Below are 26,148 nucleotides of genomic sequence, written 5' to 3' on the forward strand. Positions count from 1 at the left end.
TTTCGGTTTTTTGTTTGATAATAATATAATGTAAAGACTTTTTTCGTAAAAAATGTGTATTTGACTTGGTAAAACTGAAAACAGAGAACGATATATGCACAACCTAAAATAGTGACCTAAAAAACGCATTAACCCAAAATCAAAAGTAACATCATCTTAACGTTTTGATTTGTTTGCGACCACTGGTTGAAATTTCTGGTTTTGCTGGTTGATTTAAAAAGTTTTTTTCCATGCAAATAAGTGACTGTCGTTTCAACGGCTTTGCTATAAAATTGAAGTAAAGATGAGGAAAGGGCACTGTTTTACGCTTAAATATTTAGGTCAAAAGTTTTCCTTATAGTAAAATAGGAAAAAATGAGCCTTTCTTTATAGCACAACTCACATAACAGTTTGGTTTAAAATGTTTGGGATGAAACATCAGCCATTGTTTATTAATTATAAAATGCTCTTCTATTAAATGTATTTCTTGAAGCGATGTTTTTCTACTTAGGCCGCCTTTTTATCAGGGTAATAAGACTCCAAACGTAAATTCGAAATGAACAAAACGAAAAATGGGCGAAAAACACAAGCAACGACACGATAAGCGCAAAATAATCAACGTCAGTTCTTCTAATCACATGTATTAAAAAACTTCGTGTATAGAAAGTAGCCTATGAGTTATTAGCATTTGTTTTTTTGGCTTTTACTTTTACAAAAAACGGAATACTGTGTACTGCAAAAGTTTATGAGAACAGAAAATGGTCATATCGACAAATGCTGGTTTAATGGTTAACTGCATGGTGTAAAGGAAAAACGCAAATTACCGTGATGAAGTCGCCTGGATACAAATGCAAACATTTTTCATATTAAAAATATTGGTTTATAAAGTAAGTTAGAACGTAGCTGATTTTTTCTGTTTTGTCGCTTCGAAAGTTCGAATTAACTTTTGCACTGCTGACGAAGATAATTTGCCAAGTGCACCTAACATGCAAGGAACTAACTAACATAAAAAACTCGAATGTGGCGAGACATAAAATGTTTTAAAGGGGCATTTTATTTCAAATTTAAAAATATCTTTGTCCCAGTGCTTTTTTACTATGTGAAATTGGTCCGAATGGTTCTTAGGGTGGTAAAAGTCGGCGACCCATGGCATCAGCAAACACGGTAGTGTGGTCGCTACAGGACCCCCTTTAGAAGCAGGCTTGTGTTACAATGGCCAGTGATTAGGATCACATCATACGCAGAGAAATAATAGCTGCTCTTTGAGTCAATTTACGAAAAACAGTCGGTGGAGGACAGGTGACCGGCGGTTTCGGGGCGGAGCGGATTTTTTTCAAAAACCGGGTTGTTTTTTATGCCTAAAGAGGTATGTCGAAAGCTAATTCGGGAGGAGTGCTGCTCGTGTTTCTGGATGATGCGGGATCATGTAGCGTACCAGAGTAACGTGGTTCTCTGAGCAAGCTTAAGGTGCACGAAATGGTCACAACACGGCTGCTTCTTTAGCCAATTTATGAAAATCAACTGTTGCTGGGTACCGTTCAAACAAATCAAATGTCCAGAGGCACGTGCAAGAGTTGCGCTGCTTGTTTCTGCCAGGAACTTGCAAATAATTGAAGTCGACGCTGTAATTGATACGCATCTGTTGCAGAGGCCGTTCCAACAAGAAAATTAGTAACACTGCTGTAGCTTGTTCCAGTGTGTTGAGATGTAGTTCCAGTGCTGAGGTGACGTCTAGAAACTTTATTTTATCTGCCACAATCTGGAACAGAGCTCTGACTTAAAGCAAGACACTTTGCTGAGTTAGCGGACACGTGGGAAGCTTGAGACAGAAAGCGTGTTCCATGACATTCAAATAACGTTTGAGAGTCGCGGGGTCACCAATAAAGCCGCCGAAGTTTTATTAAGCAGCGGCGTCATGTCCAAGTGACGCTAGAAACGTGTAAGAGGAAGAACAACACGAAATCGGCGTTCATACAATGGCGAAATAAAGATAAAGGCAATAGCACGCTTCGTTGGCAATGGCCAATTAAAGAGAAAGGCAAATAGCACTCTTCGTTGCGCATAAGCGAACACGGTAGTGAGGTTGCTACAACAGGACATAAATCTCTTCCACGTACGTCCTCCTTCAAAAAATAGTTTCGCTCGTATCTGTTGGTTGAAGCAATACGACCCCTCAATAAGTACAGCACTTTCGTGCCCTCGCTCATTCCAGGATACATAAAATACAGCTTCTTCCCTCATACTAAATTACCCTTGTTTTCATTTCCCTTTCTTTTTGCTTTTAGTTTATCTCAGTGTGTTTTTAGATAACTTAGTCACACACAAAAGAACAAAAACTGGGATTCGGTCTTTTTAGATCAGCCACCCGGGTCAAAGACAGTGCAGAACCTTCCACAGCGAACTGTCATCTGAGATCTCGCCATCGATCTTACAAACGCAGAGGAAGAGATGCTCAACGGCAACATTATCATCGTCGTAAAAAACTGTCCTCGGGACACCCGGGTCTGTCAACGGGATCACAGGAAACGTTCCGAGCAACCGAGCTGGTGCAACCGTTTAGGCGGGTTTCATTTGGCCAGCAGAACCTGCGGGTTCAACCACCGTCTTATGCAACCGGACGTACCCCGCCAGGCCCGTGCGATCGGTTGCGATCCTACGGCAGAAAACACCCAGAAAACGGATTTCAACCAACATTCAAATAACAGGATATTTAACTCGATAACCCACGGTTTTGTGTCCTTGCTGTATACTTAACCGTTCAACAATGGAACTGTGATAATGAAGTGACTATGCAAATAAAATCTTGACTTGAATTGAATTTCAATGGTCTTCGGTAGGAGAACGCCATTCAGTTTAGTTTAGGTTGTGTCATTGTTGTGTCGCCATTGTCGACTGTTTTTGGATGTTAAACTATTGGGCACAAGGTTTTTGAAAGGTATTAGTGGTTACTTATCGACGATACTACAAATGCACACAAAACCTGTTTTGTGTCAATTACAATTACAAAAACAACACATTTTGTGTGTAGTAAAGCCAAAGGAAACCACATAAACGTGTTCTTCGTTTTTCACAGCTCTTGTTGAGTTGAGTTGAGTTGAGTTGAGTTTGTTCCGCTTGGTAATAAAAACTGCAGTTCTTCACAAAAAGAAAAAAATGGTTCAAAGGCATTTTTGTAGCCTATTGATCTAATGGTTCGGTATGAAAATATCGCAGCTAAGGGGTATTCCATTATTCGAGGCAGTGTGTTTGATCAGTTGCTCAATTGTGTAACCTCAATGGACAGGTACAGTTTGTAGTTCTGTGTGCAGATCCAAAAGTATGCTGTACAAAAAAGACATGTAGCAAAAGATTTTCATATGTTCCTTACGACAACAAACTTAAATGATTGTTTTATAATGTTTGGAAATCGTGTAATTGGTCCCATGTGTCTAACTAAATTTTGAAAGAGCCGCTAAAACCTTCACAGAAAAGTGCTGTTGATAGTCGTACAGTTTGGCCAAATGAACGCCGCAAAGGTTTCGTATATACCCCGATCCAGACACATTTTTCTGTTGGCCAGCACTGTAATTTTGCATCTTAGTGTTGCTGGTATTTGGATTCAATGGGAATACCAAACAAAACAAATAGAGACTGCAACAAATAGGTAGGTTGAAGACCAGCTTTAAAGCTAGAATGGTGTTTTAGATAGACGTTTTCTGCGGACGTGGTTAAGTAAGCCCCAAATAATAACTTTTAAAGCCTATTGGGGGTTAAGGAAATGAAATTGTTAATAGTTAGATATTTGAATACCTCGGTGCCTTTATGAAAATATTTTTAACTCCAACTGTCAGTAGGCTAATAATGTCTTCAGGAGCATAGAAATGAAATCCGCTGGTGTTTAATTATTTTTATATTTTTATTTTGGGCAATGATTAAACTGTGGTTATTTTTATCGACGTAGACCGTCTAACAACAATGAAGTAACCACGGAGTATTTGGACGATTTTTTACCAATAACATCACTCAAATTCGTTTTCCTGAAAGAACCCGACACGTTTTTAAGTGAAACTGAAAACGACGCTTGCATTGCTAGACAAGGTCAATGTTAAACGACAACGTACACAATTTCACCTCAGGCTGTTAAATTGTTGGTCTTGTTTCGATTTCCCAACAAGCGTTGCTACACCTTGCCATACGGGAATACTGTCGCATAATCTATTATAAACACCATAACAGTCCTGTCTCAAATTATGAAGTTTCTAGGATTCGCTATTGAATGAGGTAAGGTTAAGAAGAATGCCTGAACTTTACGAGACAGCCTTTTTGCAGATGTCTCGTGGAAGATGGCGATTTTCATCAAATCTTCGGCAAAGAATTTTAGACGGCGCGAGTTTCTTCGCCGTTCGTGGGCATCATATCGCTTTGTACAAGACGGAATGATACAGACCATCTTTGTAGTCGGCAACGCTACTGATCCAACAACAAATCAGCTTCTGAATGATGAATTTTTGAGATACAAGGACATCTTGCAGTACTCTGGACCTGATGACTACAGGTGATAAACTTGCAAATTTTGTAGTACAAGAAATTGGTATAGCAACGACATATTTTAGTTTTACAAGACTTGTTGGACTTATTTGTTGAACTCTACACCCCGAACACAAAATACTATGTGTATTGAACATTTCTTACAATGCCAACTTATATGATGTGAAAACAGATTGTAGCGAAAGCGAATTGCAATCTACAAAATCTAATTTATTTACTTGTTAACAGGGGCGGCTCGTGCGAGGGGGCTGCGGAGCTGCAGCACCCCCAGTATTTTTACTTGACATTCCGATTCCAAGTTGTTATACAAAACAATCTTTACATATAGTTTTTTTTGTTTGATCAGTGTATACTAAGAATAACTTTTATGGCATTAATCGGCATTTTATCAAAATAAAAATAATAAAAATTTTGTATTATTTAAAAAAAAAAAAATTTTTAAATAATAATAATAATAAGTTATCTATGGCGGAGCTGCAGCTCCAGTTTCGTGACGTTTCATGACGTTTTCAGTTGTGCGCATGCGCACTTGGAAGAGCTACATGCCGGGCGAAATAGGCGAGAGGGGGCTGTGGCTCGCGCAGCCCCTCCCGTGACGTAGCGCTAGTTGTGTTGTCTGCTTCGCGTCAGTGAGCTCCAAAGCCAAACCCGTGTACTGTGTTTTTAAGTTCGACAGCGAGTGCAGCGTTAAATAATTATTTTGCTATCATTAAATTTATTGTTTGACTGTTGGTCGTGACTTTTTAAGATGACTGTAAGTGGGTTTCAGTTTTTACAGTTATCATTGAATTAAATAAGTGTATCTAACACCTTGAAAAAGAAAAAAGGTCATCTAACACCTTTAAAAGTCACAATTAACCTTTATAATAAATAACTGAATTAAAAAGATTTATGAAAGTATGGGACAAAACATATGCTACTCCTAAGTCATGCAGGAATAAGCAACAACAAGAAATACTCAGTTTTTGTTCCTAATGCTACCAAAGAAAAATTAAATTTGTGACTGTGAAGTTAAATGCCTCACTGAAATTCAGGCAATATCAAATGCAGAACAAACAACTGCAAGCAACAGGAATTTTGAAATGAAGACAAATAAAAGAGTGAAGACAGTGTGGATTTCTTAACACACCATGTGGACAGTATTTGCAACCAAGTGCAATCATGTGTATTGATATAATGGACATGTACTGTTTGTCTAAACAGTAGCTGATAAATTGCTTCACAGGAAGTGTTTCTTAAGAATGAACATTCTACAGACAAGATAGTAGTGACACCAAGCACATCCTATTGTTGACAAAGAAAAGCTAGTTACTCAAATGAAAATGTTTTTGTAGATCTGATGGTCATGATTACTTTGAAATTAATTAATCTAGAGATGATGTTTTGACAAGTTAAATTACTAGGATGAAAAATCCTTTTTGCTGTTTCCATGATTCCTTCAAAGGCAAAACAGTTCTTTTTAACACTGAAAAAGATGTCAATTTTTCTGAGGAACACCAATATTTCCAAAAGACTTGCACTTGCAGTGCTAGTACTAAATAAAAAAACAGTTTCTTAGTTATCATTTGGGATTAAGGAAGAAGCTATCAATTATCATGCCCAAACTATAACTTCATGATTTATTTTGGTTGTAAAAAGGAAGCACAAGATTTAATAATATGGTTTAAATTTAAGTGAGAGTGTTGTAAATTTTAAAGCTTGAAGGCGTTTTGCACTTAAAAAAGGAATTATAATCTATTTGCCAGCAAGCAGCAATTATAGCAGTCAAGAAACTAAAATACAATTACTTGTCTGTACACAAAAATTTAAGAAAGATATTTAAATGAACAAGTTCTGAAACCAATGTAATGTGGTTGTTAAATTTGTTAGTTATGATACCAATAAAAGGCTGTATGGCTAGTTTTTTTGTGTGACAATAATCTGTGAAGTGTCATAGAATATGTTGAAAACGCTGACTGTGACTAAATTTACTCAAATGAAACATGACAATTTTTGTTGTCGAACTGAAATACTTCGACCTTTTTCGACTCATTTATATTTTTTTTTCTATATTCCTGTTGTGTTTTACCGTATTTACAACCGCTTCGTTTCGAAGCTGTGCCACGTGTGTTTTTGTTTTTTACATTATTACTGAACGTTATTGTGTTTGGCCCGTCGCTGTGCAAGTAAACAAAATACACAAATGATGCCGTCAGCTGTTTACACTCGTGTACATTATTGCGTAACAAAAATTACGTCACAATGGAGTTGCTAATTAAGATTTGTATTACTTGTTTTTCTACACAGAACAAATGGCTAGAAAACTAGAAATGTAGCTTTTCAATATATTGCCAACTTACATATGTTCAGTAGAGGCTAAAAGTTGTGGGGCAGCACCCCCACAAATTTTAGTCACGAGCCGCCACTGCTTGTTAACAATATACAATGTGTACAATAGCGATGTTTGTTTATTTATGTTATACCATGCATTAACTTATAGAATGATTAACTCAAAGCTTTGTTTCAGAAACATTTTCTTCAAAACCCTTGCCGGAATGCAGTGGTGTTCACAGAACTACAAAGACGTTGGTTTCTACACAAGCGGAGACGACGATTTTCTAATTGACTTAGTTTCCATGAGAAACACTCTCGTAGAATTCAGAGAAACCACAATCAAAAATCGTTGGCCAGAATATCCAATAGTTTGTATGTATGAAAAACGTCAATATGTCCTTCCACATCGACACAAGAGCAAATGGCATGTTCCAATCGAAGAATACAAGTGGCCAATGTGGCCGGATTTTTGCCTCGGCGGATTTTACACAATGTCAGTAAATGTAACAATACAGTTATGTGACCTTGCCCAAGTGCAAAAGCCAGTAAGAATGGACGACGTATGGATCACGGGCATACTACGCCAGCAGTTGGGCTTGCCTAATGTAATGCTGGTTTCACCTGGAAAGAAAAGAACTGTTGCCACGCATACTATGGGTTTCCAAAACGACCAGTCAAAAAATTTGAGTGGTGTCGTGCAAAAAGATTGGGAAAAGTTGAAACAAAACTTGAAGAACATAACCACATGCATTGTTCCGCAGTAAACATATTTGTCCAATTATTCCCTGGTTTTACGTTAAAGAAAACAGGTTTATTATTCTTCTGGCCTTTCTAAAGCTGTCTAAAAACCTGTTTGCCCATACTAAATGGCAACTGTGTTTAAATGTTCGTGATACATTATCATGTTGAGTTATGCAGGTAAATAATACATACAATACCATGTTACATTAAACTTAGAATCAATCGGTTGAGCGGTACTTGACTCTCTGACAGACAGCATACTTAACGACGATCACTGTGTTTTTTTTGTTTTTTAAGTACAACTCTAAATATGGAAACAGGTTTCCAAAGAAACGAAATCAGTTTATAACGAGAAAGATATATTTCGCCTATTGGCATCATCAGTTTCTGGCAAAGCATGAAATAAACAACAATAGTTGGTCGATATGGAGTCTCCAAAAATGGACCATGTGCAGTTTTTCCATGGAAGAACTTTAACATAAAAAGTGCGGCTGTCGAACAGTTTAAGAATGGTATCAAGTGTTACCGAATTATTTCGGCAGGCCTGATAAATCGATGTTATGCACGAAGCCTGCTTACTTAATTCGCAAGTGGTCGAGAACCCTGCAATCACGGCTCACCACTAAAGCCAATTATACTCCCTCACACTGGTTTAGCTTATAGGCGCGACTTATATTTAAAACAATGTAAAAGCAAAGTTACACCGGGCACGTGGCAACCCACGACCAACACCAACACCAACACCGCCACGTTTCACAGCGCCCAGAAAAAAGCCATCTCAACCACTAGCGACGCGCTATTTAAGGCATGTGGAACAAGAAGGCACATTCCGGCGCAATCAACGCCTTGCAAACCGAGGGTGCCACAACGCAAAAACGTAATTAAGGTGCCACAACGAAAAAGAACGAAAACAATAAGTGACGGTGACAAAAATCAACAAGCAAATAAAATTTCGCTACATCAAGAACCCAGCGAGCGTTCTCGGTACGTCTTCGATAAAGCGTAACACAGGGGTGGGCAAACTTTTCAGCGTAAGGGCCGCATTCAAAAGTTCTTAATCTTATGGGGCCGCATTGTATTTCACCAACGGCCCCCCAATTGCTTGCTTGTTTTTTTTAATAACTGGTGTAAAGAATTAGGTTTATATCATGTATATACCATTCAAGGTTGCTTAAAATGCTCATATTAATAATTTCTGACTTGGTGCATAAGTTTAACTGAACGGAGCTAACTGTTTATGACGTCATAATCGGTATTGTGACGATTGCGGTGCCTGTTTATTCGCATTGTTTGCAGACAATAAGCGGATAAAAAGCCTGGCGCATGTGGTTCTTAGGATGGTAATCTTTTTTTCAGTCTCACGAAATCTGTTTTTAGCAGTTTGAAAATCAAAATATTTGGCAAAATAGTTTTAGTTACGTCACGGCAGCCAGTACATGTATTTTAACATACATGGTCACGGCCGCACAAACTCGTCTCCGCGGCCGCATGTGGCTGTACGGCCGCAGGTTGTGTACCCCTGATTTAGCTCAAAATATGAACATAGTATATTTTCAGCTATGTGCAAATACGTTTGTTGTTTCTTTGTTTGCACAAACATTGGTTGAAACGCTACAATTAAATAAAAAAATAAAGCATTTGTTGCAAACATAGCATTTGTTGCAACATAGGCTGCACCACGTTTTTTTGTTAATAAATTCCTTGCGCCAACATTAAACAAAGCGAGCCGCTTTTAGTATCCATCTTAAGTGTCGTGGTCTGTGTTAATGATTCTAAACCCGTGTTTAATGTCCGTTTGCAATGTACTGCAACGACCTAAACTTGATCCAAAGTGACCAAAGTTTTGGCGTCAACAGTACAAAGTGGGCTGTATTTGTAAACGTGAATGGCTTTTACTTTTATCGAACGAAGAAATTGTTTCAAGTGAATATTTGCATGATAACGTGGCAGAAACAGCAGACCAATTCACGTAAACACCCCCGGTATTTTTCAAAACTACGCCTGTGGTTATAATACTACTCAGCGTTGCTCGGAAACTTTCTCTTTAAAATTTCCCAACATTTGGCGGGCCGCATGAACTCCTTTGCCGGGCCGCATGCGGCCCGCGGGCCGTAGTTTGCCCACCCCTGGCGTAACATGAGTATCCAGTGTTGAAAGCTAAGTGATGTTCACGGGTTTTCGTGTTTCCTGTACAACTCTATTTTTGCCCGAATTCGTCTGCCGTCGCGGAGTTCACTTGGTGAAATTACACTGGCATTTGGAATACGCCTATATTTTAATATAAATGCTTGCAACCTTTTTCGGGAGTTTGGAAGACTTCTTTTTAGAAGGTCGAACTAATCGCTGCTTGTCCTGTATTTTATGTTGCCTGAATTTCATTAAGGCATTTAACTTCAGCCACAAATCCATTTTTCTTTGGATACCTTTCAAAATTAACTGCCTATTTCTTGTTGTTGTCTATTCTTGTCTGACATATTTGGAATAAAAGGTGTTTTGTCCCAATTTTCTTTTTAATTAAAAGATGACTGGAATAACCCACTTGCAGTCATCTTGAAAACAATTTACCTCTGAAAAAAATAATTTTAAAGCTTTGAAACGAACTACCTAACTGTACTCTTTGAAAAAGCTTGGAAACGAACTACCTAACTGTAGAATTGTCGAGAATATGTTACACGTACGGGTTTTGCATTGGCACACAATAGACGCGGAGTAAATAACATAACTATATGGATCTACGTTGCGGGAGGTGCTGCGCGAGCCACAGCCCCACGCATGTCGCCCGGCATGCAACTTTTCCAAGTGCGCATGTGCCCTTGCTTTGCAGTTATTTAAATACCAAAATGTAAACGTGACTTTTATAAAAGCGAAATGAAAAGAAAAACGAAAATTACTAAAAACATTACAAGCTGCAGACTGTACACACTGTTTCGACCAAAATACGGTCTCATCAGTGACGGACAACGGGCCTTCTAATCAAATAGATTAAAAACTACCGTGTACTACAAACATTTACGAAAACAAAAAAATGTTCTGTAGGGAAATACTGGTTTAATGGTTAACTGCACAGCGTAGAGCGAAAAGGCAAATTAACATGCTGAAGTTAAGTGTTAATTTTGGCTTTACACATTATCACCTTAAAACAAATGCAACCACTTTTCAATTTAGGAGTAGGCTTTTCTAACGTAGGTCTGTAGCGGTTGCGAATTTATGCAAATTTTAAAATAGTAGCTACGTAATTGACTCGTTTTTAACAAAGGCTCGCAAGAAATTCAAATGGTGCAACGGGTAATTGTATTTAACTGGGTTGGAAAATTGTGCTTTGAAATATTTCCTGTTTCCGGTAATTAGGATGTAGATGTAACTTGATATGGTGGTTACGCAATTTAACCTTGTGCTTCGTCCTGTGCTGTGGTTGAACGCTGCTTTGTGTGGGAATAGTGCTACAACCAATGACAAGAGCACATTTATACGATTTAACGCCTTATCTGGGTATATATAAAACTGCACTCGTTTATTTCGATCTCTTCATCTCTCTCTTTCTCATGTAATAAACATCCGAACCGAAGTGCAAGACTTGTGTAGAGTTTCCAGGACTTGTCCTGACAAGCTCGGGAGCTTGGGAGGTTAAGGATGGTGGTATATCTCTTTAATTTGTAGTGACGCGGTTATAACCTTGAGACTCATCAGCGAACATTAACATAAATCGACCACTACAGGTCAATCACGCGATCGTGTTTTCCAGCAGTAAAACAAGGTTGGGCAGTTTTGTTAAGTAATTATAGTATCATCAAGGCCACAGATTGTTAAACAAGCAAGTTTAACTTCTTATAAAACTAAAGTGCATGACTTTAAATGCGAAATTAAAACAGTTAGTTAGTTTAGTAGTTTGTTTTGGTTTAATTTCCCACGATCTTTGGCAGGAGATAGGTCATTGTTGTGTCGCCATTGTGGTTTGTTTATGAATGTCAACCCGTTGCACACAAGACTTTTAATAGGTATTAGTGGTTACTTATCGACGATACTACATATGCAAAACTTATTTTTGTCTTAATTACAGTTACAAACACAACACATTTTGTGTGGCGTAAAGCCAAAGGAAAAACAAACAAATAAACCATGTGTCCTTCGGTTTTTACAGCCCCAAGGTGAGAAGAACGAAGATGGTTTAATTAAAGCAGGGGCGGGCAACTTCGTCAGTCGGCGGGCCTGATATGGGAAAATGAAGTACTTGGCGGGCCGGATTCCTGAATCGATACGTTAATCGCGTATTTATCCAGTGATTTAAAACGGATTTTTGACCACCTTAACCAAATACAATCAAGAACGCCACAATTACAATACAGTCCAAACAATCTAACTGAATTAACATAAAATTATTCACCACAGCAAATTTAATACATACACCACAGACTTAGATACTGCTGAAACACTAACTAGGCTACACGTGTGGAAACAAAGGAAACCGTGATAGCAGGTCACACACAAGGTTGGCAGTTATGCCGTAACAATGGACGTATGGTGCAATGGTAACAACGGCGAGAAAGTTTTTTGCTATTGGGGAGCGTTACTGTCCGTTACAACCATTTGACGGAGTAAGCAAGTAGTAGGGGATTGCGGCAGACTGTGGCCGCGGGCCACATTATCATGTAAGACCCGGAAACTGTCTGCGGGCCGCTCAAAATCCCGTCGCGGGCCGTATGTTGCCCGCCCCTGGTTTAAAGGCATATCTTTTGTCTGTGTCTTTTTGTAGCCTATTGATGTATAGTGGTTCGGTATGGAAATATTGGAGCTAAGCGGTATACCATTATTCGAGACAGTGGTTTAATTAGTTTCTCAATAGTGTATCGGTACACCAGCCTACAGCAGGGACAGGAATAGTTTGTAGTAATGTGTGTAGATCCAAAATATTAAACTCAATATTACACAAAGTATGTAAAGAATGCTTTACGAAAAAATTATATGTAGCAACAGATCTTTTCAAAATGGCGATAAAGTGTAATGACTACTTTACAGCTTAATATGTTCTTTACAGCAACATACTTAAATGATTGTTTCATAATGTTTGGAAATCGTGTAACTGGGCCCATGTGCTTCACCAAATTTTGAAAGAGCTGTTAAAAGCTTCACAGAAAAGTGCTTTTGATAGTCGTACAGTTTGGCCTAATAGGTGCTGCAAAGGCTTCGTATATACCCCGATCCAGACACATTTGTTTTGGCCAGCACTGTCGTTTTACATTGTTGCGTTGCTGGCATTTGGCTTCAGTGGAAACGCCAAATCCAACAAAAATGTGTATCAGCCTACAGCGGGGACAGGAATAGTTTGTAGTACTGTGTATAGATCCAAAGCATTAAACTCAACATTACATAAAGTGTGTAAAGTATGCTGTACGAAAAAGAGATATAAAGTAAAAGGTATTAATTGTCATGTGCTATCTCTTTAAATATAGTGATAAAGTTTGATGCCTATATTATAGCGTTATTTCCTAATGGTAAACAGACTTAACCGCTTCTTTCAGAAAGATCAGAAATCGTGTAATTGGTCATATGTGTTAACTGAGTGTTGGAAAATTCCCCTCTTAACCTTAAACAAACCATCCGTTAAAACCTTTACAGAAAAGTGCTGTTGATAGTCGTACAGTTTGGCCAAATGAACGCCGCAAAGGTTTCGTATATACCCCGATCCAGACACATTTTTCTGTTGGCTAGCACTGTAATTTTGCATCTTTGTGTCGCTGGCATTTGGATTCAGTGGGAATACCAAACAAAACAAATAGAGACTGCAACAAATAGGTAGGTTGAAGACCAGCTTTAAAGCTAGAATGCTGTTTTAGATAGGCGTGTTTCTGCCGGACGTGGTTAAGTAAGCGGCAAATAATAACTTTAATGCCTATTAGGGCTTAAGGAAATGAAATTATTAATAGTTAGATAATTGAGTGCTTCGGTGCCTTCATGAAAGAATTTTTGACTCCAACTGTCAGTAACTTCAGAAGCATAGAAATGAAATCCGCTTGTGTTCAATTTTTTTGTTTTATTTTGGGCAATGATTAAACTGTGGTTTTTTCATCAGCACAGACCGTCTAACAACTGTGAAGTTATCAAGGAGTATTTGAACGATGTTTTACCAACAACATCACTCAAAATCATTTACCTGAAGGAACCCGACACAGTTTTGACTGGAAATGAAAACAGTGCATGTATTGCCAGACAAGGTCAGTGTTAAACGACAACATACACCTTTTCACCTAAGACTGATCAAATTTGGTCTTGTTTCGATTTCCCAACGGGCGTTGCTACACCTTGCCATACGATAATGCAGATTTGGTATGGCGCCTACAATAGGCCTGGCGTACTATCAGTCGATTTCTACATTGTTTTAAAAACTTTTATGTGCAAGCCACTTGTACGTGCGTTTTAACGGAGCTACAAACGCTTTAAAAAACTTACAATATACACCTGCAATGTATATGTTACATTTCTGTTCGTTTTATTTCTATCCTCAATGGACCAAAACAAAGCTTGACGGCATGACGCACAAAATAACCCAATATGCATCGAGTCTACGGTGAGTGCCATATAATCCATTATATACACAACTAACAGTACTGTCTCTAATTATTTTTGATTTTGATTTGCGACAGTGTTTGACTTGCCGCTGATGCGTCTGACATCTGTTGTATACTCCGAAATACACGACAGATGACGTTGCTGTCGAGCAGACCATGGTTCACAAACCTTCTTGAATGCGAAAGTGAGGGGTTTATGATCGGTGAATGCTGCAAACTTGCGCCCTTCAAGAAAATAACGAAAGTGCCTAATGGCCAGGTGAAGTGCTAAAAGTTCGCGATCAAAGGCGCTGTACTTGGTTTCAGGTTTTCGCAGCTGACGGCTGAAAAACGCAAGAGGGGCCCAATGACCTTCTGTAAACTGTTCGAGTACTGCGCCAACAGCTGTTTGAGAAGCATCAACTGTAAGCGCTATGCTGGCTTGCCACTGTGGGTGATGCAACAGGGTTGCACGAGAAAGAGCATTTTTTGCTTGGCAGAAGGCTTCTTTCATCTCCAGAGTCCATGTGAGTTCCTTTGGCTTACCAGATAAGGAACTATACAGTGGCTTCATGATGGTTGCAATGTTGGGCAGGAATCTATGATAGAAGTTAAGCATACCCGAAAACTCCTGTAAGCCTTTGACCGTTCGTGGCACAGAAAAATTTCGGATGGCATCAACTTTGGCAGGAAGAGGTTTAATGCCATGTTGGTCGACCAAGTGGCCGAGAAACTGTATGCTGCTTTTGCCAAACTCACACTTCTGGGGATTAACAACAAGTCCGTGATTAGAAAGGCATCGAAAAACTTGCTTTAAGTGTTCCATGTGAGCTGTCTCGTCTGGACTTGCAACCAGAATGTCATCAAGATATACATATAGAAACTGCAAACCTTGAAAAATGGAATCCATTAGTCTTTGAAATGTTTGTGCGGCATTCTTCAACCCAAACGGGGTTCGAAGAAATTCAAAGAGACCAAACGGCGTGATGACAGCAGTCTTTGCAATGTCTGCCTCTGCTACAGGAATCTGGTGATAGCCGCGTATTAAATCTATCTTTGAAAAGACAGTGCAGCCAGCAAGGCGGGCGGTAAAGTCGTGGATATGCGGTATAGAATAACGATCAGCCTGCGTGGCCTCATTGAGACGACGGTAATCGCCACATGGGCGCCAACCACCGGCAGATTTTTCTACCATGTGAAGAGGGGAAGACCATGGGCTTGATGACCGACGAACTATACCCAAATCGAGCATCTTCTGAAATTCTGCCTTTGCCAACAACAACTTCTCAGGCGAGAGGCGCCTGACGCGGCAATGCACAGGTTGCCCTGTTGTCACAATGTGATGTTGCACACCGTGTTTGGGCAAGGTATCAGAAAACCGGGGGATTTTTACCTGGGGAAACATCTGCAATAGCTTGTCGTATGGAGAAAGCACAGAATGAAGAGTGCTAAGCTGTGGCGGTTGACAAAGAGACCTTTTCATGGGAAAACTTGTGAACGCTTCGGAGTGCACAAGACGTTTTTTGTCAATGTCGACCAACAAACGATTAGCACGGAGAAAATCTGCACCAAGCAGTGGACGCGATACATCAGCCAACACAAACCTCCATTTGAAAACTCCAGCTGAAAAATGAAGTGTAACAGATTTGTAGCCGTAAGTAGCTATGGAACTTCCATTAGCGGCCTTAAGATAGAAACCCTTATGGTTGGCACGTCGTTCAGCACCAGTGGGTGGAATTACACTAACCTCAGCACCCGTGTCAACCAAGAAATTGCGCCCAGAGACTTTGTCCCAGAGAAAGAAAAGGCTGAAAGAATTGCCGGTTGCCCCAGCCATTAAAGGCAACCGGCCTTGCTGTTTCCCTGGAAAGAACAAGGTGGACGGCATTGGTTTGCATCAGATCCAAAACGCCAGTGGAAGTAGCACATGCCGGAAGGCTTCTCGTTGTCACTGCGGGTGGGTTTACCTTGACGTGCTTTGCTTAGAGCAAACTCCGCGTTGCGATCACGAGAAAGCCATAATACGTCGGCCTTCTGGGCTAATTGGCGCAGATCTTGTGTGTCTTCATGCGCCAATACCAATCGGATATCCTCGAGCATGTGCTGGAGAAACAAGTGTTCAAAAAGTAAACATGAATTGTGATTTCCAAGAAGAGAAAGCATATCATCCATTAAGGCCGATGGTGTTTTGTCGCCCAAAGGAGGCATGTTCAAAAGACGCGCAGCACGTTCCTGTCTGGAAAGGGCAAACGATTGAAGCAGTCTTTCTTTAATTGCTGTATATTTACCTTCTGCCGGTGGGCGTTCAAGCAGGTCAATTAAGCGAGCTGCTGTAGCTTGTTCTAATGCTGACACAACATAGTAAAACTTAGTCTCGTCAGCAACAATCTTTTTTAAAGCAAATTGAGCTTCCACTTGCTGTAGCCAAACACGTGGTTGCGTCGGCCAGAACGTTGGAAGCTTAAGAGACACAGCGTGTTCTGATTCCATGACCTTCAAAATTCGTTTGGAAGCCGCGGAGGGTCACCAGTAAAGCGGATGCTTTATTTCAATGCAGTTCGATGATAGAAGAACGCGCAACAACAAAAACGCGCTTATAAGGCAACAACGACAATGCGAGAAAAAGGCAAAACGCACGCTTCGATAAACACGATTGTACACATGCAAGAGAGGTCGCCACAGGATAGTTTAAAATCATATTTATTTGTCTGTATCTTTTTCGCTGCATACATATTGATCTAGTCATTCTAGTGGTTAGGAATGCAGCAGTTATAAATGGTATACCATAACCCGAGGCAGTGTGCTTGATGAGCTCAATTGCGTATCAGCATACAAGAACAGAGATATTTTGTAGTAATGTATGCAGATTTAAACTTGCCATCTTTTCAAATATGGCGAGAAGGATTGATGTCTACATCATAGCTTTGTTTTCTTTGCGGTAACAGACTGAATTAAATGTTTGTTTTAGAAAGATTAGAAATAATTGGCTTAGTTGAAGTTTGGGCGATTCCTCACTTAAGCCCAATCAAAACAGTCATTCAAACCCTTATAGAAAAGTGCTGTTGAAAGTCGTACAATTTGGCCAAATGAATGCCGCAAGTATTTCGTACGTACCCCGATCAAGACACGTTTTTCTTTTGGCCACCACTGTCATTTTGCATTTTTGTGTTGCTGGCATTTGGATTCAGGGGGAATACCAAATCCAACAAAAATGGACCACAACAAACAGGTGGGTTGACGAACAGCTTTAAAGGTAGAATGGTGTTTTTAGGTAAGCGTGTTTCTGGGTACGTGGTTAAGTAAGCGCCAAATAATAGCTTTTAGTGGCTTGTAAGGGTTGAAGAATTAAGATTGTTAATAAGATTTGAAACGGGTAATAATGAAAATGAAATGCTTGTGTTAATATGGTACATTATTTTTACTTCTTTAGACAATAATATAAATATAAATATTTTTCTAACCGACGTAGACCATCTAACAACAGTGAAGTAAGCAAAGAGCGTTTGAACGATGTTTTACCAACAACATCACACAAATTCATTTACCCGAAGGAACCCGACACAGTTTTGAGTGGAAGTGAAAACGACGCTTGCATTGCCAGACAAGGTCAGTGTTAAACGACAACGTGTACAATTTCACCGAAGGCTGTTAAATTGTTGGTCTTGTTTCATTTTCCAAACAGCTGTCAGTTTGACAAAATATCTAATGGTGTAAAACTATTAATGTGTAGTCCAATATCGTCTAGTAGATTTTTGTTTGTGCAGTCATTGTCACTAAACTTTATTGTAATCGTTTTAGTCGATATTGGCTAAGATAAACATAACATCATAACTGGGATCAGCCCTGAAGCATCCATGCAGACACGCGATCAAGGAACATATCAATCAGACTATGTCTGGCCTATGATAAAGGCGTCATGCCGAATAAGCTGGTCAACAAGCATTCCCATATGGAAAGGCGTAGCCAGTGGTGGCATTCGAACCTACGACAGAAGTTTTTCTATACCAATTGAGCTACACAGGCTCCAAGGTGAGCCAGGCAAAAATCGAATCATAAACACCATTGCCTACCTCCAATACCGCAAATGTCCATTTCGTGTAGGATCGCGAGATCTGGTGACAGCTGACATGTGCAGCATACAAGGCAAGCACCGGTACTATTCGCCTTGCCGTATTGGAATGCTTGTTAGCTGACCGGCTGACTCAGACACCTTCAATGGGCCTGACGTACCATGAGCCTATAAAAAAGCTGTTTTGCAGATGTTTTGTGGAAGATGGCGATTTTCATCAAATCTTCGGCAAAGAATTTTAGACGGCGCGATTTTCTTCGCCGTTCGTGGGCATCATATCGCTTTGTACAAGACGGAATGATACAGACGATCTTCGTAGTCGGCAACGCTACTGATCCAACAACAGATCAGCTTCTGAATGATGAATTTAGGAGATACAAGGATATCTTGCAGTACTCTGGACCGGATGACTACAGGTGACAAATTAATGCGTGCAAGGAATAGGTAACGATTTATTGTGGTTTGTCTAAAATGCTAGAATAATTTTTTAAACACAGCACTCAAAATACAAAATACGATGACTATTAAACAAAGAAATTAATGACAAACATGAATCGTAGTTTGGCAACTTGTAGTGTTGGATTAACTTAAAATCCTATCAATACAGTAAAATTTGGTTAATCCGGACCCGTTTTGACAAAAGAAAAATGCCTGGATGACAAAGAGACAAATATTCGGATTAACAATGTAACTTAGATTAGTTTCAGGTTACGCTATACAAATCATTTGTACCTTGAGTATGATCCGAGATAGGCGAAGATCTCGATTAACCGAACTCGGTTTAACCGAGGTTTTGTGTACTTTGAAAGTTATACTGTGTGCAAATAGTCTGTAGTGACATACAAGTAGGTGGTGGTGGTATTGAAGTGATTATGGTTGTTATTATTATATGATTATGGAATAAAAGCTTTGCTTCAGAAACATTTCTTTGAAAACCCTTGCCGGAATGCAGTGGTGTTCACAGAATTACAAAGACGTTGATTTCTACACAAGCGGAGACGACGATTTTCTAATTGACTTAGTTGCCATGAGAAACACTCTCGTCGAATTCAGAGAAACCACAATCAAAAATCGTTGGCCAGAATACCCGATAATTTGCATGTATGAAAAACGTCAAAATACCCGTCCACACCGACACAAGGACAAATGGCATGTTCCAATCGAAGAATACAAGTGGCCAATGTGGCCGGATTTTTGCCTCGGCGGATTTTACACAATATCAGTAAATGTAACAATACAGTTATGGGACCTCGCCCAAGTGCAAAAGCCAGCAAGAATGGACGACGTATGGATCACAGGCATACTACGCCAGCAGTTTGGCTTGCCTAATGTTATGGTGGTTGTGCCTGGAAAGAAAAGAACTGTTGCCAAGCACACAGTGGGATTCAAGAACGACAAGTCAAAAAATTTGAGTGGTGTCGTGCAAAAAGATTGGGAAAAGTTGAAACAAAACTTACAGAAAATTACCACATGTACTGTTCCGCAATAGCATATTTGTCCAATTATTGCTTGGTTTTACGTTAAGGAAAACAGGTTTACTATTCTTCTGGCTTTTCTAAAGCTGTCTAAAAACCTGTTCGCCCATACCAAAAATTTGTGTTTGAATGTTCGTGACACATTATCATATTGTGTCATGCAGGTGAATAATACATTCAACACAATGTTACAATAAACTTAGAATCAATCGATTGAGCGGTATCTGACCCTCTGACAGGCAGCATACTTAACGACGATCACTGTTTTTTTTCATACAACTCTAAATGTGGAAACAGGTTTCCAAAGAAACGGAATCAGTTGATAACGAGAAAATATATATTTTGCCTATTGTCATCGTCAGTTTCTGTAAAAGCATGAAATAAACAACAATAGTTGGTCGATATGCAGTGCCGGATTAAGGGTCTGCTGGCCTGCAGGCACATTTTATAAGTGGCCCGAAAGTCAAGGTTCCTAACTAAAAAATTAGAACTATCAGTGTTGCCACATCATTGTCACAAAGATCGTTGTTGTAAAGTGGCCTGGATATTTTCTGGCCTGTAGGCACGTGCCTACTTTGCCTAATGGTTAATGCAGCACTGTCGATATGGCGTTTTCAAAACTGGACCATGTGTAGTTTCTCTGTGGAAGAACTTTAACATCAAAAGTGCGGCTGTCACCTCGTTTAAGAATGGTGTCAGGAACCCAGTGAGCATTCTCGGTACGTCTTGGATAAAGCGTAAAATGGGTCTCCAATGTTGAAAGAAGTGATGTTCACGTGTTTTCGTGTTCCCTGTACAAATAAATTTTTACCCGAATTCGTCTGCCGTCGCGGCGTTCATTTGGTGAAACTACACTAGCATTTGGAATACGCCTGCATTTTAATAGAAGCTCTTGCAACTTTTTTCGGGAATTTGGAAGACTTCAGAAGTTTGCGCTAATCGCTGCTTGTTCTGCATTTGATGTTGTCTGAATTACAGTAAGGCATTTAACTTCAGCCACATATCCATTTTCACGTTTTAATTCAATGATGACTGGAAAAAAAACCACTTGCCGTCATGCAGTTATCTTGAACACAATTTACCTCTAAAATAAATTACCTAAAGCTTAAAAAAAGCTACTTAACTGTACACATTGTCAAACTTAAGAATATGGTACACTGGTTTTGCTTTGGCACACAATAGAAGCAGAGCAGACAACATGACTAGCGCTACGTCACGGGTGGTGCTGTGCGAGCCACAGCCCCCTGTCTCCTGTATCGCGAGGCATGCAGCTTTTCCAAGTGCACATGCGACCCTACGTCGTAATTATTTAAATACCAAACCAAACAAGGAATGTAAACGTGATTTGTATAAAAGCGAAATATAAAGAAAAACGAGATTGCAAAAAAATACCAAGCTGCAGACTGCACACATTGTTTCGACCTATACGATAAGTGCAGCTGTTGGCAACAGGGCGCTATTGCCCAGTGTAGCCATCCAACGGCAATACAGGTTTGTTAAACCAACCAGCACTATACAAAGTAACTGTAATTCAAGTTCCACCACCCATTCAACAAAAAGCGCTCTGTGGTAGTACAGGTATTATTTTCGAGCTTATCGTTTGACTATACGGACCCTTCATTGCTAATCAACGAATTGATAAAAAATTAGCCTTTCCTTATAGCACAACTCAAACAACAGTTTGATTTGAAATGTTAGGGATGAAACATCAATATTTGTTGATCAATTATAAAATGCTATTCTGCCAAATGTATTTCTTTAACCGACGTGTTAACGTCCTATTCAGGTCGCCTTCATTAAGGTAATAACACTCCAAAGGTAAAATACGCAATGAATAATACGAAAACGCGGGGCGAAAACCGCAAGCAACGACACGATAAGCGCAAAAATAATAAATGTCAGGACTTCTAAACAATTGGATTTAAATACTACTGTGTACTACAAAAATTTACAAGAACAAAAACATTTATGTTATGTAGAGAAATACTGGTTTAATGGTTAACCGCACAGTGTACAGCGAAAAGGAAAGTTTACATGCTGAAGTTAAGTGTTGATTTTGGCATTAAACTTATCGTCTTGATACAAATGCAAACACTTTTCAATTTCGGGGTACGGGTTTCTAACGTTAGTCAATCACGCGATCGTGTTTTCCAGCAGTAAAACAAGGCTGGACAGTTTTATTAACTAAATATAGTATCATCAACGCCACATATTGTTAATTGAACAAGCAAGTTTAGCTTATTATAAAACTACAGATCATGGTTTAAAATGCAAAATTAAATCAGTTAGTCAAGTTAGCAGTTTATTTTAATGTAATTTCTCATGATCTTTGACAGGAGATAGGTCATTGTTGTGTCGCCATTTCCGTTTGTTTATGAATGTCAACCCGTTGGACACAAGGCTTTGAAAGGGTATTAGTGGTTACTTATCGACGATACTACAAATGCAAAACCTATTTTTGTCTTAATTACAATTACAAATACCAAACATTTTTTATATTATAAAACCACAGGAAAAACAAATTATCTTGTGTCCTTCGTTTTCCACAGCCCCAAGGTGAGAAAAAGACAGATAGTTCAAAGGCATTGTCTGTGTCTTTTTGTACCCTATTGATCTATAGTGGTTCGGAAGGAAAATATCGCAGCTAAGGGGTATACCATTACTAGAGGCAGTGTGTTTGATCAGTTTCTCAAATGTGTACCAGCCTACGCCCTACAGCAAGGACAGGAATAGTTTGTAGTACTGTGTGTAGATCAAAAATATTAAACTCAACATTACACAAAGTATGTAAAATATGTTGTACTAAAAAAAGATATGTAGTAAAATATTATAATTGTCATGTCATGTGCCATCTTTTCAAACATGTCGATAAAGTTATTGATGCCTATACATTATAGCGTTATTTCTTTACGACAAACACCATTAAATGTATGTTTCAGAAAGATTAGAAATCGTGTAATTGGTCCGATGTGTGCAACCAAATTTTCCTTAGTTTAGCTCGCAGAAAACAGCCGTTAAAACCTTCACAGAAAAGTGGTGTTGATATTTGGGAAAATGAATTACGCAGTGGTATCGTATATACCCCGATCCAGACACATTTTTCTGTTGGCCAGCACTGTAATTTTGCATCTTTGCGTTGCTGGCATTTGGATTCAATGGGAATACCAAATCCAACGAAAAAGCTCCCCAACAAATAGGTAGGTTATAACGACCAGCTTTAAAGGTAGAATGGTGTTTTAGGTAGGCGTGTTTCTGGGTACGTGGTTAAGCAAGCCTCAAATAACAACCTTTTAACGCATAAGAAGGTTAGGGAATTGAAATTGTTTTTTTGAAGTATTTTTGACTCCAACTGTCAGTAACAATGTCTTCAGGGCATGAGATTGAAACACGCTTGTGTAAATGTTTCTATTATTATTTTGGGCAATTATAAACCTATGATTATCTTATCGACGCAGACTATCTAACAACAGTGAAGTAATCAAGGAGTATTTGAACGATGTTTTACCAACAACACCACTCAAATTCATTTACCTGAAGGAACCTGACACAGTTTTGAGTGGAAGTGAACACGACGCTTGCATTGCCAGACAAGGTGAATTTTAAACGACGAAGCATACAACTTTCAGTACATTTAAGGCTGCTTAATTTTTTCCCATCTGTTTCATTTTTTGCAACAGGTTTAACAAAAGATTTAATAGTGTCAAAGAAAGCTTTGCACGATTTAGAATTTGTTTGAGCCGTCTTTGCAATAAAACTTATCTTAATTAATCGTTTTAGTCTATTTTGACTAAGATGAACATAAATTCATAACCGGGATTGGCCCAGAAGCGTTCATGCAGACCAGCGGTCAAGCTGCGCCTGGCAAGGCGTGGCCTACGAACTGAACCACACAAGCTCATCCGTGGGCCAGTCGAAAGTCGAATCAAGAGCATCGTTGCCTGCCTCATACGCGGCACATGTCAGCTTCGTAGAAGGGGATCGCCAGGTCTGGTGACAGCTGACATGTGCAGCATACGAGGCAAGCAACGGTGCTACGTCTTGTCATATGGGAATGTTTACTTGGTGACCGGCTGATTCGGTATGAACTTCAATAGGCCCGGCATACTATGAGTCTGTAAAATTCTATTTTGTAGATGTTTTGTGGAAGATGGCGATTTTCATCAAATCTTCGGCAATGAATTTTAAACGGCGCGAATTTCTTCGCCGTTCGTGGGCATCATATCGCTTTGTGCAAGACGGAATGATACAGACGATCTTCGTAGTCGGCTACGCTACTGATCCAACAACAGATCAGCTTCTGAATGATGAATTTATGAGATACAGGGATATCTTGCAGTACTCTGGACCTGATGACTACAGGTGATAAACTTGCAAAGTTTGTAGTACAAGAAATGGGTTTAGCAATGACATATTTCATAACCATGCAAGTATTGCTCATCCAGCAGTTTAATAATAAACAATCGGCGTTTCGACGTCCTATACAAGATCTATTTACTTGTCAACAATATACAATGTATAAAATAGTGATTTTCGTTTATGTTTTATATTACACCATGATTTAACTTATATAGTTATGAACAAAAAGCGTTTTTTTTTTCAGAAACATATCTTTGAAAACCCTTGCCGGGATGCAGTGGTGTTCACAGAATTACAAAGAAGTTGATTTCTACACAAGCGGAGACGACGATTTTCTAATTGACTTAGTTGCCATGAGAAACACTCTCGTAGAATTCAGAGAAACCACAATCAAGAATCGTTGGCCAGAATATCCATTAGTTTGCATGTATGAAAAACGTCAAAATACCCGTCCACACCGATACAAGAGCAAATGGCATGTTCCAATCGAAGAATACAAGTGGCCAATGTGGCCGGATTTTTGCCTCGGCGGATTTTACACAATGTCAGTAAATGTAACAATACAGTTATGGGACCTCGCCCAAGTGCAAAAGCCAGTAAGAATGGACGACGTATGGATCACGGGCATACTACGCCAGCAGTTTGGCTTGCCTAATGTTATGTTGGTTGTGCCTGGAAAGAAAAGAACTGTTGCCAAGCACACAGTGGGATTCAAAAACGATAAGTCAAAAAATTTGAGAGGTTTTATGCAAAAAGATTGGGAAAAGTTGAAACAAAACTTACAGAACATAACAAGATGTACTGTTCCGCAGTAGCATATTTGTCCAATTATACCTTGGTTTTATGTTAAAGAAAACAGGTTTATTACTCTTTTTACCTTTTTTAAGCTGTCTTCCTTGCCCATACCAAATGGCAATGTTCGTGCCACATTATCATATTGTTTTACTATATTTGTTACGACGACGTACAAATGAATAATACATACATTCTCGCGGAGCCATTGCACGTGTTTTTCTTCGGAGGCCGCCCTCTTTTTGGAGGTTGTGCAACCTGAACAAGCATAGTTAAATCGGCATGTGCTGGCTTAAGTCTGTCAACCTAAACGACATGAGGTCGCCCACCCAAATCCACTACGAAATACTTCACGCCAGTCTCAATGACTTTGTACCTACCTTCATATGGCGGCGTTAATGGCGGACCATGGAACTCTTTCCTGATAAGCACAAACTTTGTTGTGGCAAAGCTGGAACAGCTGACTTTTGTAGCGCGTGGCCGGACATACGGACAGGAGCCTACTTGAAAATGGTATCTTCTAGAGTAGGAAGAAGTGTTGCTAATTTCGACGAAGGAACCTTCAGTGAATCGATATCTCCCGGCATGCCTATCGGCGCAAGCTGTGATGCTTGAAAATCTTCTTTAGGAGTGGTTCTAATTCCTAGAAGAACCCATGGCAACTCATCAAGCCAGTTTGGACTGCCATGAGAGCACTTTTTAAGTGTCTATGGAATCGTTCCACCAGGCCGTTTGATTGCGGGTGGAAAGATGTCGTTTTATGAAGCTTGATGCCCAAAAGCTGATTCATCATTGACCAAAGTTCTGAAGCGAATTGCGCCCCACGATCTGATGAAATATCTGATGGAATGCCGAGTCGGGCAATCCATTGCTAATGAAGGCTCTAGCACAGGCCTGTCAAACTCGCGGCCCGCGGGCCGCATGCGGCCCACAAAGCCCTCCAATGCGGCCCACGAACAGTCAACAACAATTGTAGTATTTTGTCAGACTTTTATCTAATTACACTAAATTATCTTACTTTTCAAGTTGAAAGCTATTATTTAAACTGACGTTTACCGAAACTTAATTTATACATACAATTTCATATGTTATGAATAGAAACGATAATAATTGAACCGTTCCTTAAAGTTTCAGTCAAGGGTGTACAACCCGCGGCCGTACGGCCACATTGAAATATATGTACTGACAGGCGTGATGTAATTAAAACTTCTTTGCCAAAACTTTTGATTTTCAAACTGCCCTAAACAGATTTTTGTGTTACCGAAAAGAGTATTACCAGCCTAGTAGCCATATGCGACAGATTTTTTGTAGGCGTATTGTGTGCAAACAATGCGAAAAACAGGTACAAAAAGCG

The 26,148-nt window shown here is 39.4% G+C and overlaps 3 protein-coding genes and 1 long non-coding RNA gene across 5 annotated transcripts; 3 read left to right on the forward strand and 1 right to left on the reverse strand.

Moving 5' to 3' along the window:
- Positions 1 to 4,291: 4,291 nt before the first annotated feature.
- Positions 4,292 to 7,677, forward strand: LOC145223687 (beta-1,4-mannosylglycolipid beta-1,3-N-acetylglucosaminyltransferase brn-like). The gene is made up of 2 exons (XM_080090086.1): positions 4,292 to 4,513; positions 7,013 to 7,677. The coding sequence occupies exons 1-2, from the start codon at positions 4,302 to 4,304 to the stop codon at positions 7,581 to 7,583; spliced, it is 783 nt and encodes a 260-aa protein (XP_079946212.1). The 5' UTR covers positions 4,292 to 4,301; the 3' UTR covers positions 7,584 to 7,677.
- An 8,352-nt stretch (positions 7,678 to 16,029) lies between these two features.
- LOC145223669 (beta-1,4-mannosylglycolipid beta-1,3-N-acetylglucosaminyltransferase brn-like) lies at positions 16,030 to 24,998 on the forward strand. 2 transcript variants are annotated; one of them, XM_080090070.1, is made up of 7 exons: positions 16,030 to 17,115; positions 17,161 to 17,331; positions 17,572 to 17,708; positions 18,362 to 18,587; positions 23,102 to 23,238; positions 23,780 to 24,005; positions 24,247 to 24,998. In XM_080090070.1, the coding sequence occupies exons 2-7, from the start codon at positions 17,189 to 17,191 to the stop codon at positions 24,815 to 24,817; spliced, it is 1,440 nt and encodes a 479-aa protein (XP_079946196.1). In that variant the 5' UTR covers positions 16,030 to 17,115; positions 17,161 to 17,188; the 3' UTR covers positions 24,818 to 24,998. The 2 variants fall into 2 exon arrangements, with proteins under 2 accessions (XP_079946196.1, XP_079946202.1); XM_080090076.1 differs by lacking the exons at positions 16,030 to 17,115; positions 17,161 to 17,331; positions 17,572 to 17,708; positions 18,362 to 18,587 and adding an exon at positions 22,578 to 22,843.
- On the forward strand, positions 18,594 to 19,859 carry LOC145223699 (lactosylceramide 1,3-N-acetyl-beta-D-glucosaminyltransferase A-like). The gene has a single exon (XM_080090096.1). The coding sequence runs from the start codon at positions 19,118 to 19,120 to the stop codon at positions 19,658 to 19,660; it is 543 nt and encodes a 180-aa protein (XP_079946222.1). The 5' UTR covers positions 18,594 to 19,117; the 3' UTR covers positions 19,661 to 19,859.
- Positions 24,400 to 25,799, reverse strand: LOC145223710 (uncharacterized). The gene is made up of 2 exons (XR_013859497.1): positions 25,175 to 25,799; positions 24,400 to 25,052 (listed from the first exon to the last, which is right to left on the reverse strand). It is a non-coding gene; the product is annotated as an uncharacterized LOC145223710 (long non-coding RNA).
- Between the last annotated feature and the right edge of the window lie 349 nt (positions 25,800 to 26,148).

The sequence above is a fragment of the Phallusia mammillata genome, chromosome 1 (genome assembly GCF_965637545.1).
Source record: "Phallusia mammillata chromosome 1, kaPhaMamm4.hap1.1, whole genome shotgun sequence".
Taxonomy (NCBI): domain Eukaryota; kingdom Metazoa; phylum Chordata; class Ascidiacea; order Phlebobranchia; family Ascidiidae; genus Phallusia; species Phallusia mammillata.